The 15650-nt window shown below is 37.2% G+C and overlaps 1 protein-coding gene across 1 annotated transcript in view; it reads right to left on the bottom strand.

Annotated features, from left to right (window-relative positions):
- Nucleotides 1–15650, bottom strand: part of CFI (complement factor I) — a 55403-nt gene that overhangs the window by 26746 nt on the left and 13007 nt on the right. Inside the window, exons 2-7 of the mRNA XM_055342566.1 lie at nt 15403–15444; nt 8366–8645; nt 6456–6609; nt 4468–4640; nt 3301–3414; nt 3090–3200 (exon numbers count right to left, since the gene is read on the bottom strand). Coding sequence (XP_055198541.1) covers nt 3090–3200; nt 3301–3414; nt 4468–4640; nt 6456–6609; nt 8366–8645; nt 15403–15444 — 874 coding nt within the window. The remainder of the gene's footprint in view (nt 1–3089; nt 3201–3300; nt 3415–4467; nt 4641–6455; nt 6610–8365; nt 8646–15402; nt 15445–15650) is intronic.

Below are 15650 nucleotides of genomic sequence, written 5' to 3'. Positions count from 1 at the left end.
ATAATATGCTGTTTGTATTTCTCTGACTTACTTCACCTAGCATAATATTCTCTAGGTTTATCATGTTGTTGCAAATGGCAAGATGTTATTCTTTTTTATGACCTGAGTAATATGCCTCTGTGTGTGTGTGTGTGTGTGTATTTGTTTGTCAGTGTATGTATTTGTTTGTCAGTGGACACTTGGGTTGCTTCCATATCTTGGCTATTGTAATTCATGCTGCAATAAACATAGAGATACACACATCCTTTTTGCATTTGTGTTCTTGTTCTCTTGTATTGGTATACAGTGGAATTGCTGAATCATATGGTAGATATATACAAATATGTATAATTTTTTTTGAGAAATCTCCATACTGTCTTCCATAGTGGCTGCTCCAATTTTGTGCACCATCAACAGCACTCAAGGGTTCTCTTTTCTCCACATCTTCACCAATACTTGTTTTTTCTTGTCCTTTTGACACTAGCCATGCTGACTGGTGTGAAGTGATATCTTACTATAGTTTTGATTCACATTTCCCTGATGATTAGGGATGTTGAGCATCTTTTCATGTATCTGTTGGCCATCTTTATGTCTTCTTTGGACAAATATCTATTCAGATCCTCTGCCCATTTATTAATCATTTTGTGTGTGTGTGTGCATGTGTACTGAGTTGTATAAATTTTTATGTATTTTGGATATTAATCTCTTATCAGATATATCATCTACAAACATCTTCTCCCATTCAGTAGGTCATCTTTTTATTTTGTTGATGGTTTTCTTTGCTGTGCAAAAGCTTTTTATTTTGTGGTAGTCCCAATAGTTTATTTTTACTTTTGTTTCCCTCACCTGAGGAGAAATTCCTAGAAAAATGTTGCTAAGGCTGGTGTCCAAGAGATTACTGCTTATATTTTCTTTTAGGAGTGTTATGATTTCAGTTCTCACATTTAGGTCTTTATTTTTTTATTTAAGTTAAATTAAACAACATACATTTAGGTCTTTAATCCATTTTGAGTTTATTTTTGTGTATGGTGTAAGAAAGTGATCCAGTTTCATTTCTTTGAATGTACATTTCCAGCTTTCCCAACACCATTTATTGAAAAGAATGTCTTGTCTAGATTATATATTCTTGCCTCCTTTGTTGTGAATTAATTGACCATGTAAGCATCCATTTATTTGTGGACTTTCTATCCTGTTCTATTGATCTATGTGTCTGTTTTTGTGCAAGTACTATACTGTTTTGATTACTATAGTTTTGTAGTATATCTTGAAATCTAGGATTGTGATACCTTCAGCTTTGTTCTTTCTCAAGATTATTTTGGCTATCCAGGGTCTTTTGTGGTTCCACACAAATTTTAAGATTATTTGCTCTAGTTCTATGAAAAATACTATTGATATTTTGATAGGGATTGTGTTAAATCTATAGATTACTTTGGGTAGTATGGACATTAAAAAATATTTGTTCTTCCAAGCCATGAACATGGTATATATTTCCATTTATTTGTTTCACTTTCAATTTCTTTCATCAATGTCTTATAGTTTTCAGAGTACAAATCTTTCATCTCCTTAATTAAATTTATTCCTAGATATTTTATTCCTTTTGGTGCAATTATAAATGGGATTGTTATTTTAATTTCTTTCTCCAATAATTTGTTACAAGTATATAGAAACACAACTGATATCTGAATGTTTATTTGTATCCTGCAGTTTTACTGAATTCATTTATTGGTTCTAATAGTTTATTTTGTGGAGTCTTTAGAGTTTTCTTTTTTTAAAAAAAAAAAGATTTATTATTTTGGGGGAGAGAGAGAGAGGAGAGAGAGAGAGAGGAAGTGAGAGGAGGGGCAGAGAGAGTTTTCTTTTTTTTTAAAAAAAAGATTTATTATTTTGGGGGAGAGAGAGAGAGAGAGAGGAGAGAGAGAGAGAGGAAGTGAGAGGAGGAGCAGAGGGACAGAATCTCCACTGAGCGTGGAGCCTAATGTAGTGCTCTATCTCATGAACCATGAGATCATGACATGAGCCAAAATCAAGAGTTGGATTCCCAACTGACTGAGCCACCCAGGTACCCCTAGAGTTTTCCATGTAAAGTATCATGTCATTTGCAAATGGTGACAGTTTTATTTTTTCCTTACAAATTTAAATGCCCTTTTATGAACTTTGGGCTTTTTTGGTTCTTCCTTTTCTAGCTCTTTTAGATATAATGTTAGATTATTTATTTGGGTCTCTTCTTCTTTCTTGAGATAGGCCTGTATTGGTATAAACTTGTTTCTTAGAACTGCTTTTGATGTATCCCAAAGATCTTGGACCATTGTGTTTCCAGGTGGGTAACTCTTAAAGAATAAAACAGACTTTAAAAACTTAATAATCAAATACAATGTTAGATTATTTTGGACCTTAATTCAAACACATTGTTCTAAAAGGACAATTTTGAGAGCCACCTGGGTGGCTCAGTTGGTTAAGCATCTGATGACTCTTGGTTTTGGCTCAGGTCATGATCTCATAGTCATGGAATGGAGCCCCCACTGGGCTCTGGGCTCAGCTTGGAGTCTGCTTCAGATTCTCTAGCTCTCTCCCTCCAACTCACTCTCTCTCTCTCAAATAAATTAATAAAATATTTTTTAAAAAGATATTTTTGAGATGGTTGGAAAAAAATTGAACATGGGCTGTTATTAAACAGTGTTAGGGAATTATTATTAGGTATACCAATGAAAATATATTGTGTATATATGAAGTGTTTGTATCATTAGAAATTTATATAGGTGAAGTGACGTGGTATCTCAAATGTGCTTTAAAATACTCAAACAAGTTGAATGAGACTGGCAAAATATTGATAACTGTTTGAGCTGGGAGATAGGCACATATTGGTTCATTCTACTAATGTCTAGTTTTGTTATGTGGGAGCTTTTCTAATACAAATTTCTGAAATAACAAATATGTTTAATAAATTAAAATATGAGAGAAGAACATTCCATAGTTCTTCAAATGCCCATTCAGTAGTACTCTTACTGCTAACACTGTCCTATACTCATTTAAAATTACAATTTACCTAAAAGGAAGTTTCAGAATACCCAGATCAAGTAATGAAAAAACATAACCACACAACTTTAAATTACCTTGACAACCATTTTCATCTTCTCCTGTAATGCAGTCCACTTCACCATCGCACTTATACTTGTTTGGAATACAAACACCAGATTTACAAAAGAAACTTTTGCCATGGCATCCTGCACAAACATAAACAGTAGAGATTTTATTTTTATTTTTTTCATACTTAATATTTAATGGGATAGAATCTAAAATTCAATGGGGGAAGTCTTTTACTACCTGTACAGCATAGTTCATCACTCTGGTCTCCACAATCATTGATACCATTACAGGTCCTCTTTTGAGGAATCTGTTTCCCATTCACGCAATGGAAGGAATCACTTGCTGTAGAAACTGTAAATTATGAATTATCTTTGTGAAATTTATTTATGGAGTTGTAGGTGACACATTTGGAATAACAGAGACATTAAGATAAAGTCAGGCATCAAGTAAAAAATGATATAAACTGTATTGGTAGGATCAACATAATATATATGGTTAAAAAGGAAAACAAATGTCAAAGTTGGTTTATGGAGACCCTTTCGTTATCTCTGAAAACCAGTATTTATTGTGGAGGTCTGTACTCATTGAGGTTGGGGGATGGGGATCAGGGATCACAGGTCCTTGCTCACATTGGCAAATACAGGTGTTCACCCATTCCTTTCCCGCTGCTGTACAAATCCTCACTTCCATCTCATAACTTATTTGAACAGTGCCATTTATATTTTGATGGTATTTTTTTAGCACCAAAAAAGTCTTCAGCCTCTATTTTTATTTTTTAAGATTTTTATTTATTTATTCATGAGAGACACACAGAGAGAGGCAGAGACATAGGCAGAGGGAGAAGCAGGCTCCCTGCGAGGAGCCTGACACTGGACTCCATCCTAGGACCCTGGGATCACGACCTGAGCTGAAGGCAGATACTCAATCACTGAGCCAGCCAGGTGTCCCAGGCTTTAGCTTTTAAAACCGTATTTGTGACTAAAATATTCCAATCTAGTTAAGACTTAGGAAAAAAGTGGCAGTGACTGCTTTGAGACTGTGGCCACTTAAATATTTTAAAGGTATTTTGAAGTGTGTAGGCTGGACCTCTCAAAGAAGATATGGAGGTTTCTTCTGATGTTTGAGTTGCTTATGTTTGTTGTATTAACTTTAATCCAGCTGTTCCAGCAAGCAAAGAGAAGTCAAGCAGCTTTGCCCCCAGAGAGGAACCTGGATAGAAGTAATATTTGAACGCAAAAAGGTGCAATAGAGGAAAAGCACCAGTTTAGGTTTTAAAGTCCCCCAGAATGATTTTGCCCCTATTATTGCAATTGAGTATCCATCCTTTGTTCATTTACTACAGACTGGTGTGCAATAAGCAATTTTGAAGGAAGTTTTGGAGTTTCAGGCAAGTACTCTACCAACCTGTTTTCTCTGTGTAACAAACCACACCAGCTACATTTTTAGCTCTTCTCTTAGTAAAAGTACATTCAGCCAAACTTGTCTCTAATCCTCGACAATGTACCTGCAGACATTCGGTGAGATTTTTATGTTGCTCTTCAGGAACTTCAAACATTTTTTGAATGTCAAAAGCACCTCTACAAATAGAATAAATGAAACATTAAGGTAGAATAATTAGTAGCTTGCATTTATAATCTTAGTGTAGGAGAAAAGGAACTAAAGTAATTTCCTCTAATTTTCTACATATGAATGATACATTGAACAAGATGCTTAAATTCTCTGAGCCTCAGTATCTTCACCTACAAAAGGGAACATAATAATCTCAGCTAGTTTTGGAAAGATTAATTAAAGCAGTCAATTTAAATTGACTAGCCAAAGTTCAAGAGTGACAAATACTCAGCAAATAATAGTTTCCTCTTCTCTGTTTCTTGTTAAGGAGGAATTATTCTTCCACACTCCTGATGTTTCCTTTCAACCTGAGGGTGTCATTCTTGGCCTCTCTCCATCTCTTAATTCCTCTTTGTTCAAGGAAAGGGAACCGAATAATTGATCAGGGAATTTTGGAGTTATAAATCAAGGTTAGTTCACATTTCCATCTTTCCTTTTGGGGACCGCTTCACTTGCTTCACTTGCTGTAAGGTTCACCTAGTTGGTTCCATTGTTGCTTAGATTTTGGGAGGTTAAGTTGATTTAATTCTAGGAGGTTCGTTTTGTTTTTATGTTAAACTATGTCCTCAATTCAGCCTTGACAGTATTAAGGTGATATTTTGGCATCTGTATGCCATTGCTTGAACTTCTCAATTTGTTCAGAATTTGTGCATGTAAGAGGCTACCTCTATGACTCAATATACTAGAGATGATGAGTTATAGTAAATTGTTCTTTCAGAACATTCAACTGTTTCTTGTTTCTTTAGAAGGAAATGGGGGAAATGATGTTAAAAATAAGAAGTTGAGAAAGATGCATCAGGTAAAATATATAAACAATAACAAAGCAATAATCACAATATAAATATCATATCAATTAGAATGAAAAGCAAAAAGAAAACAATTAAAGAGAATAAAGAAGGTATTTTTAATGATTTTGGATCCATAATGATGATGAAAGAGTCATAAAACTGTGCCAAACAGCATCAAAATATGGGAACAAATAAGAGCCATTGGGGCAATCTCAGAGGTAAATAATTTGAAAAAATCAATCTAAAACTATCTAAAAATACTAGATAAAATGCATTCAATGAGCTCTTTTTTATAAATAAAAAATAAATAAAGCTGTATTTATTTATTTATTTACTTACTTATTTGAGAAAGAAAGAGAGCACAAGTGGGGAGGGGGAGCAGAGGGAGAAAGAGAAGCAGACTCCCTGCTGAGCAGGGAGCCTGACCAGGGGTTCAACGAGATCTTAAAGAAGGAAGGGAAATACCCACTGGCTAAAATAAGAGAAGTCTGTCCATGAGCTCATACAAAATATGATAAGAGTAAAATACTGGGAGATAAAAGACTGAAAGACTTTCCTATTAGGTTGAATCATAGGTTGTAGGTCACAAACTGTCAAAGACCACAAGTATCTTGTGGCTCAGTTTAATCAGATACTTTCACTAATGAACCACTAGCAGATGTGGTATAGGAAGAAGGAACCTGAATTCAGAATAAAGTTGAGAGATGCAAGAAGCAGCAACAAACCAACACATTGGTAATGAACATATTTACAACTCTCTGGAACTTCAACAAACCTACAGGTACTCTGTGCTCAGCCATGTTCTAAGTGTAAATGAATAGGAATAAATAGTGAAACATGAACATATTTAATCTTCATAACAATGCTAGGAGGCAGGTGGTTAATATTCTCAGGTCACATATGAGGAAATTAAAGCAGAAAGACTGGGTAATCAAAAAGCTAATAGTTGGAACAACAAGACCAACCCCGAGATAATCCACTGACACAAGCACTCACTGTTGAAATCCAAGGTCAACACAGGCCACATTAGCCTCCAACATGCTCCAGGATTTTTTACATATGAACATTTTCTTATCTTGGTGTATAAGTTTTACTTCAACAATTCCCTCTGAAGTGGTATTTCCATACTTTAAGGAAATGCCAAATTGTCCTAAAATTAAAAATAAAACAAAACAAAACAAAAGAATGAGCAATATTAGGCAATTATATTTTCTCCTCATGATTAAAAGCCTTTAAAATAACAAAATACATAATTTCAAATTAACTATGAACTCCATGAAGATTTTGACAGAAAATAGCAGGCAATTATTTTATGAGGCAACCGTGTGAAGAAAACACTGATATTTATCCCCATTTTTACACATGAGGAACCTAAATTCCTCCATTTTTACACATGCGGTTAAGTTGCTCGCTCCAGTGGGGAAGCCAGGAATCAGAAGCTATCATATTGATCTCACTCCCAAGTCTGTGCTCTTTTTAAAAGTAAGCCAAACAAATAATTAGAATGTAAAAAAGTTTTATACATCCTCATATATTTAAGGCATTTAATGCCTCAAGACAACAAAAGTCTGCCACTGACAGAATAATCTCTATTATTTCTTCCCTTCCTCCAACAGGCAAAAGAGATGGGTTGAAATAGGGGGCTCTCTACTGCCTGCTCCACAGTGCTTCAACATCTTCACTCAGCATCACACAGATATTTAGGCTACTGCACTGACCTATGGCATGGTGCCTTTAAAAACAATGTTTTGGGGTGCCTGGGTGGCACAGTCGGTTGAGCACTTGACTCTTGGTTTTGGCTCAGGGTCATGATCTCGGGGTCCTGAGATGGAGCCCCAGGTGGGGCTTGGTGCTGAATGCAGACTCTGTTTGAGTTTCTCTTTCCCTCTCTCTCTTCCCCTCCCCACTGCGTGCTCTCTCTCTCAAATAAATAAATAAATAAATAACCAAATAAATAAATAAATCTTTTTTTTAAAGAAAGAATGTTTTGAGTATTTTTCTATCAATTCACTCAGTGCCTGTGATAATTGATATCTGAATATAGCCTAAGGTTTGCTGTCATAGCTAAAATTTCTTGAGCTTTTTTTGTGTGCCAGTGTGTGAAGAGCTTTACATACGTGATTTTATTTAGTTTTCATGAGGGTCTTATGAGTTAGGAACTAGTGTTATTCATATTTTACAGATGTGGAAAAATGGGATCTGACAGTCACATAGCTTGTCAATAACTGAGGTGGGGTAGAGGAGCTTGCAGCTAAATCTGGCAGTGAGATTCATAACCTTAACCACTCCACAGATCTACCTGTCAGTATCCCAGCCTCCTCACTGCATTAGGAACCTGGATGGAGTATAGACAAGCTCTTTCATTTGATGTACCAAAGTTAGAAGTTTTAGAGCATGACCAGGTTAGAGCATGGCCTAGGTCAGCAGAGGCCTGAGTTCCCCTTAGATCAGGGCCAACAGGGTTGGGGTTCCCTTGGGGTAGGGGCTGGTAGGATGGATGCTGGAAGAAATTATTGGAGCTGGAGGTCCAGAGGTGCAGCTCCATCTCAGTATCAATGTCATGTAAAGATTTGTTCACTGGGTTCTGAACCAATTCAATAGTTCTGGGAATAGTCCTGCTAGCCAAGTAGAAGTGAGGGTAAGGATAATTTTGAAGGGCTGGGTAACAGAGAGTGGCACCAGGCATTGAGGGGAAGGACTGACCTTGGGGGCCTTGTGCTGTGGATTCAAAGGCTGGCTATATTCTGGTGATGTTATTTCTTTAGTTATCACAGAAATTACAATCAAGGGTTGAGAAAGGAATTTTGAATTGTCATCATAACATTTCATGGCAAAATTATTTTCTAGTAGAAGGGATGACAAAAAACTTCCTTCTTACATCATAGACTCAACTAGACTTTTCCTACCTTCAGCTGTGCATGTTCCATTATTTAAAAACTTTGCCCCTGGACGAAGACATTCAAAACTCTTTTGCTGACAGTAAGTTGGGTAGTTTCTCCCATTAGTTGAACACACTGAGGTACCATCCTTTGGGCACTGATAAGGGAGTTTACAAGTACAGGTCCCATCGATGCATTTCTGCCATGGTTGGCAGAAGACTTTATTGCAGGAGAGATGTGTGTATCTTTCAGTTAAACATTTTTCATCTAACAGACTCACTTGTGGTGTGTTTGATAGCAAAGAAAGCTGTAAAACACAAAATAAACAGTAACAAACCAAAATCTTCTTTTTGAAGATGATTATACACGAAGGAAAGGAACAAAACAGACTCACCTATCACACAGTACAGATAGGGTGATATGTTTTCATGGCTTGCAGAATCACAAACCTGACTTCTAGTCCAAGCTTGGGTATTTACAACTATATGCCCTTGGGTAAGTTACTTACCCTCATAAAATGTGTGTTTCCTCACCTGTAAAATGGGAGGTAACATCTTCTATTTTGCGAGGCTATTGCAAGGATTAGAAATTATAAACATATAATGGTTGACAGGTGCTAGGCATGAAATCAATGGGAATTATTATTATCCTAAAGCCAACATAAAACTCTGCCTTTGAAGAAATCATGTTAAGAAGTAAAACTGGTGTGAAATATAGTCTTGTGGAATGAATTGATGAATGAAATTGGTTAATTTTATTAGTGCCAAAAAAGCCATTTGTTAAACTCCTACTATGTGTAAAGTTTCTCTAAGATACAGGGTTCTGTCTTCCAGGGGCTTGATATGTAAGCAATAAGACAGAAACACACATTGCAACTGGGGTACAAGGCAGACTGTGGTAATTGATATAACAGTGGTAGACACAACACAGTACTCTCGGAGAACCAGAGTGGAAGAGAGTTAGTATTTCTAAGGAATTTAAAAAGACCTCATGGAGGTGGTAGCATTTGAGCAAGTTAAGGAAGGACAGATGTTAGCAGAGGGCTGGTGCTACAGCCTGTCTTTACAAGAGGGGTGGTGCAGAATGTATTCAGGGAATCAAGAGCAGTCCCAACTGATGGGTGTATGGGGTTTCATATGCTTCAAATGGAATGGTCACTGGCCAGGAAACTGGTAAGAGGCAGCAGGAGTGGAGTATCAGAATGGTTTCAAAAGACACTCAGGCAACCAAAAGTAATAGGATTGGACAATTTAATCCATTTAGGGTTTGAGGGTGGGTACTAGGTCTTGAGGTTGAGTGATAGTGAAGATCTATAATGCTATTATGAATTTGGTTTGCGACCATTTGAGTATGAAGTGTCTGAAGGATGTGCATTTGGCAATACTTTTTGGCAAAGGGGTATCTGGTGTGTGTCTAAATCCTGGAAGACAGATTATTAGCTCATTTATTCATTAACTCAATAAATGAGTTAGTAAGTACTACTCTGTAACACAGAAAGACTAGGACCAGAGGAATAGAACTCCCTGTCACACCCAAAGAGAGACAGGCAAGCCTGAATGACAATTTCTCTGGTAGAGATGGTTGAAAATGCCATTAGGACAGTGTTCTGGGCCCTGGCCTGATGAAGAAGCTTGGGAACATTTCCAGAAAGAACTGATCTGGGCTGAGTTCTGAGGGTGCTGAGCAGAAGTTGCTGGCAGAGGGGGTGGTGGGTAGGTACTTTAGGCAAGACTGTAAGAAAGAGAACAGGAGGCTTGATTGAGACTAGAGAATAGAAAGGGAGGGTGGTGGAGGATAAGAGAGCAGGTCCCACGGGAGTCACTTTCAGCAAGGAAGCAAATATGCATTTGAGGAAGATATTGGAGATCAGGTCAGACAGGCAGGAGGCCAATTAGACCTGCAGGAATCCAGAGGAAATATGTGGAGGGCTGGGAACAGACCAATTGGGTAAAAAACGAGTTGTGGAAATCCAGTGCTGCTTCTGTCCCCTAGTTGGCCTGTCTGGAGGATGAGTGTCTTGTCCTTTGGTCTCCCTAGTCCTCAGTGACAAGTCCCCCTCTCTTTCTCAGTGTCCTCCAGCTGCAATAACAGCCAGTGGGGACAGAAACAAATTGAACAATCTTTAAATGCTGTCATGAAAACAAATAAAAAACAATCAATTAAAACCATGCAAGAATTTGCATAAGCTCTAAAAGTTATTCTATCTAATATGCTTTTCACAAAACTTTAGTAAATAGCCACATAAAGAAGAAAATTTCACAAATTGGTCATTCGCTAAATTGGCTTTTGACACATTGAGCTCTGAAGAAATCCACCAGTCAATACTTTTCATGGTTCCTCTTTTGTGGCACTTATTAGAGTTGAAATTTTTGTAATTACTTAGCTCTTATATCTTCCACTGAGAAGACTGTAAGTGCCTGATAGCAGGAACTGTCACCCTTCTATGTATCACCCTTATATTGAAAGAGAGATATTCCAATTGGGTGCAAGTAGAAAACAACATAATTCTTTCCAGACTTTATTCCTTTAAATCCTTTCTCGGGTCTCCTTTTTCCTTGCTCATTGACAGAAACATGCACAAGTGTCATAACTTTTCAATCATTCTTAGATTAGAGAAAACATAAAAAATTAAGGCTTTTAGTCCCAGGAAAGATCATATAACAACAGCTACAATGTCTAGTTCTCTGTAATCACTGGAAGCTTCTGACCTTCATTTCAGGTGAAAGCTTCTCAGACTTGCTTTAAGGGGTATGGTGGGCCTGGTATTCACTGAATGGCAAACAAAACAAAACAAAACAAACCCAACAAAAACAGAACATTGAGGAGAATTTACATTAAAGGAGCTGAAGATGTGGAGCAAGTAAAAGAGAGTTTGCTTCCCAGCCAGAGAGGGGTCCTTTGCTCCATGTGTCTACTGTGGCAGAGAGCTCCAGAAGATGAAGGCTGAAAAAAGGCCACTGAATTAGATGAACAAGGATTACTGGGATTCCTCAAAGAAGTAGTCTTAGCTGAGTGTTAGAGGTAGAAACCAGACCTTTGAGAGTTGAGGCCAGAAAATGGAAGCAGAAGTACAGGGTAGCCATTTGATTGACCTTGTGCTCAGATACGGGAAATTGAACACAGGCTTTAAAAAAAAAAAAAAAAAAAAAAACTGCTTCCAGGGTGCCTGGGTGGCTCAGTTGGTTAAGTGTCAAACTCTTGGGTTTGGCTCAGTTTATGATCTCAGAATCATGAGATCAAGCTGTACATTGTGGGGCTCTGTGGTCAGCACAGAGTCTGCTTGAGATTCTCTCTCCCTCTCCCTCTGCCCCTTCCCTCTTGCTCATGTTCTCTGTCTCTCTAAAATAAACAAATAAATCTGTAAATACAAAAACAAAAGACTCTGCTTCCCCTCCAAGTGCCACTAAAGTAAGAATAAAACAATTTTAAAAAATAAGGTATAATCAATACATCCAAATGGAATGGGGAGAGTGTTAGAGGCCTCTAGTTAGGTTCTAACAGGATGCCTGGCAGCCAGCAAAGAAGTCATAGCCAGCTATCAGGAAAGTCAGAGGCCTGTCCTGGCAGCATTCCAAAACAAAGCCACAAGAAGCCAGATCAAACCAGACAGGCCCAAGATGGCTGACCAGATGGATGGATTGGGTCAAAGATTCAGGACCCAATGTCTCTGCAGTCCACCCTGCAACGAGATGACTACAGACTTGAGGGATTACCAAAATTTTAGAAGCTACAAAGCAGATGGGCCGGTGGTAATGGTTTTAGTAGACCAGAGAGAACTGAAAGGCCTCATGAAGAAAATCCATAAGAATAAAGTAAATATATCCCACAGAAACCCAGACAAGTTTAGGCATTAGTACTTTTGAAGAACATGGAGTGACTGAAAATCCAGGCAATAGTTTAAAAGAAATGCTTGTATGAACATGTTATAAAGGAATCAGATATAAATAGCAGAAGAAAAAAAAGAAACAAATAGCAGAAGAGACAGCAATGATTTGAAAGTGGTTGTTTCTGGATGGAGAGAACCAGAGTGAGAATGGGTATGATAGGGTATTTTTAAAAAAGATTTTATTTATTTATTCATGACAGACACAGAGAGAGAGAGAGAGAAAGAGGCAGAGAGAGAGAGAGAAAGAGGCTCCATGCAGGGAGCCCTACATGGGACTTGATCCCAGGTCTCCAGGATCACACCTTGGGCTGATGGTGGCGCTAAACCACTGGGCCACCGGGGCTGCCCGATAAGGGTATTTCGTAAGCAAAGATAATTGGTTCATGATCTTATCTGACTGGTCAGTATCTATGCTCAATCAGTTGTTAAACATTTTTAGCATTACCATGGTTTTAAGCTTTATTTGCCTTTGTAAACTATATACATGAATTAATGTGATAAACATAATTAAATGAAGAAGAATATCAGTAGGCTTGCAGCAGAGAAGAATTAAGTATTAGATTTTGAAGGAAAATGGATGGGATAGTAACACAAAGGGACCCAGAATAAAGAGAGACTTTGCTGTTGTCAGGACACAGGCGATTTCATGATAACTATAGGCTAAGATCAGGAATCTAACAGAATAGGAAAGACTGAAGCTGTAAGAGAAAGGGACAATATTGTTGAAACACAATTGAGGAAGATATAGGAGAAGGTATAATCAGAGAATGACGGAGAAGATTGCCTTAGAAATTAAGCAGTTTCCTATTCCAACAACCTTTCACGGTAAGCTGGAATCAATTTTATAGTAATTATTATATTTTAAATTTCAAGTTAGTCATGGTAATGACTAACACTGTTCAACATACTGGCTGCCGTCAATGGCAATAATCAAATGAGAGCTAGAAAGTTATTGTGGGGCAGTAGCCAGGAACAGAAGAGTAAGTTTGTTTATCTGCTGTGTAAAACATGAAGACAGCAGGCTTTAACGCTGAGGGAATGGGGTAAGTTACATGTATCTATGGATCCTCAATACCTAGAGCAGTGTTGATCTCTAAGGATGTAACTAAAGGGGTTTGTAAATGCACTTGCAAACCAGTCTTTGTCTGAAAGAGATTATAAATTATGCTTCATACATTTATGTAAATTCGTCTTTCCAATGAATGTATATAGATGTTAAGTCAATAAGCAAATTATTTAAATCATCATGGAAATTATATTGACTCTGTCACTTCCTTCCTTCCCACAATAAGATACTAAAAAAAAAAAAAGACTATTACATATGTGGTTGATGGTAGAAGATGCGGTGATGGATCAAAAGGTTTCTTAATGTTTATCTTTGTGGTAAACACTGTTTACTAAAACCTTATTTTACTCTACTTCCAAGCAAATGGAAAGATTGCCCTTGACAAAAATGAATAGAGAATAAATGCACAGTATAACATAAGGTGACAAATGTTATACAAGGTAAGAGGGATAGAGATTGGGGAGAGTGAGGGAGAAAACTGCTATTTTTGTATGGAATTGTCAGGGAAGGTTTATCTTGGAGCAGAGATATGAAGGTGAGTGAGCAAGCCATGCACCTACCTAGATGTGAGGTGTCATGGTCATAATTAGCCAAATCTGTAGGGGAGAAGCATAGGTGATGTGCTCTTGGTGTAGAGACCTGGTGTGGTTGCAGAGGAGTAAGTGGCTGGAGGGAGAGGAAGAGGAGGTGAGATCAGAGAACTGGAGGGTTGGGCGAACAATCATATAGGACTTAAAATTCACTGTAGAGACCAGCTTATTCTCAGAATGAAATATAAAGCCATTGGAGGATGTGAGCCTCCCAATATTTTGAAGTTGAGGAGATGATGGAGAGTTAGAAAAGGAAATGAGAAGATGTGGTCAGTGAAGTAAAAAACAAATAAATAGAAAATACTGCACAGTAGCAAGGAGAAGGAAGGAGTGGCCGGCAGTTGTGTTTAATGCTTCTTTAGTTAAATGGTGACCTTGGGAAATGAAATTTTGTTGGAATGGTGGGAACTCAAGTCTGACTGGGTTCAAGAAATAATGGAAAAAGAGAAACTGAGCACTGCAAATTTTTGAGAGTTTAAATGTAAAGAGGCACAGAGAAATGGGGCAATAATTGGAAGGGGATATTAAGTCAAGAGAGGGTTTTTGTTTTAAGACAGAGGATCATATACATTTGTACAGTGAAATGAATGCTGGATTGAAAATAATACCCAACTGCAACATCCACAGATAAGCGAATGGCAGAGTCGACACTTCTAACCCCAGTAGGAGCAGTTCATCAGCCACATGGCAGGGTTAAAAACAATGAAAAGTTAATTAAGTACTATATGAAGTCAGCCCTGTCCCCTCAATCAGTAATATTAAAATGAGTATTTAAATATAGATTTATATCATTAATGATGAACCTCTCCCTATGTGTTTATTGTGCATTTTGCGTCTTGTGAATTATCTTTTGCAGCTAATATGCCATGAAATCAAATGAAAAATTTAAAAAATAATGAAGTGTGTTTAATGATATTATTCTATTAAAGACTGTTGAAAATTATTAAAATATTATTGATGTGCTTAAAATTGTATTTTTTTTAAAGATTTTATTTATTCATGAGAAACACAGAGTAAGAGGCAGAGACACAGGCAGAGGGAGAAGTAGGCTCCCCACCAGGAGCCCAATGCAGGACCTAATTCCCTGACCCCGGATCATGCCCTGAACCGAAGGTAGACCTCCAACTGCTGAGCCACACAGGTGTCGCAAATTGTATTTGTTTTTTAAGCTGCATTATTTATATAGCAGTATATTTATTATTGATAAGTAAATATATTTACATATACTAGAAGCACATGTCAAAAAATTTTTAGCAATTATGACTATAGTCTACTCATCTATAAAACATGACTCAACTCTTCTGTTACTATTGCTTTTTTGTGTATATGGATGATATGTTTTTGTTTTGTTTTGTTTTGGCCCTTGGTATTTGCAATGATGTAACGATTATTTTGACTTGAATTTTGTCTTTTTATTCTAGGCAGGACGACAATGAAACAATTTTAGATCGGTGGTTGGTAATTAGAAAACAGGAAGCAAACAATCCCTTATTTACCCTAGTACATAGCTGTATAACTTTACCTGGGGTTTCCTTATCCATTGTTTTTGGTTTTCATCTGTATCCTATAAACAAAGGAAAAAGAATGATCAACTATGACCAAAGTACAGAAAAGGTCGCCAATTCCTGCTTGTACTGCTAAGTAGCTGTGTGAACTTGGGTAAATGACTACTTTCTGATTCTGTTCTTCTGTAAAATGTAGAAAATAAAAATAATATTCTCACAGAGCTATTCCAAGGATCAAATGAAAAATACATGGGAAAGGGATCCC

The sequence above is a fragment of the Nyctereutes procyonoides genome, unplaced genomic scaffold (assembly GCF_905146905.1).
Source record: "Nyctereutes procyonoides isolate TBG_1078 unplaced genomic scaffold, NYPRO_anot_genome, whole genome shotgun sequence".
In the NCBI taxonomy this organism is placed as follows: domain Eukaryota; kingdom Metazoa; phylum Chordata; class Mammalia; order Carnivora; family Canidae; genus Nyctereutes; species Nyctereutes procyonoides.
Note: the sequence above shows the minus strand (reverse complement) of the source record. Positions and strands in the feature narration are given on the sequence as shown.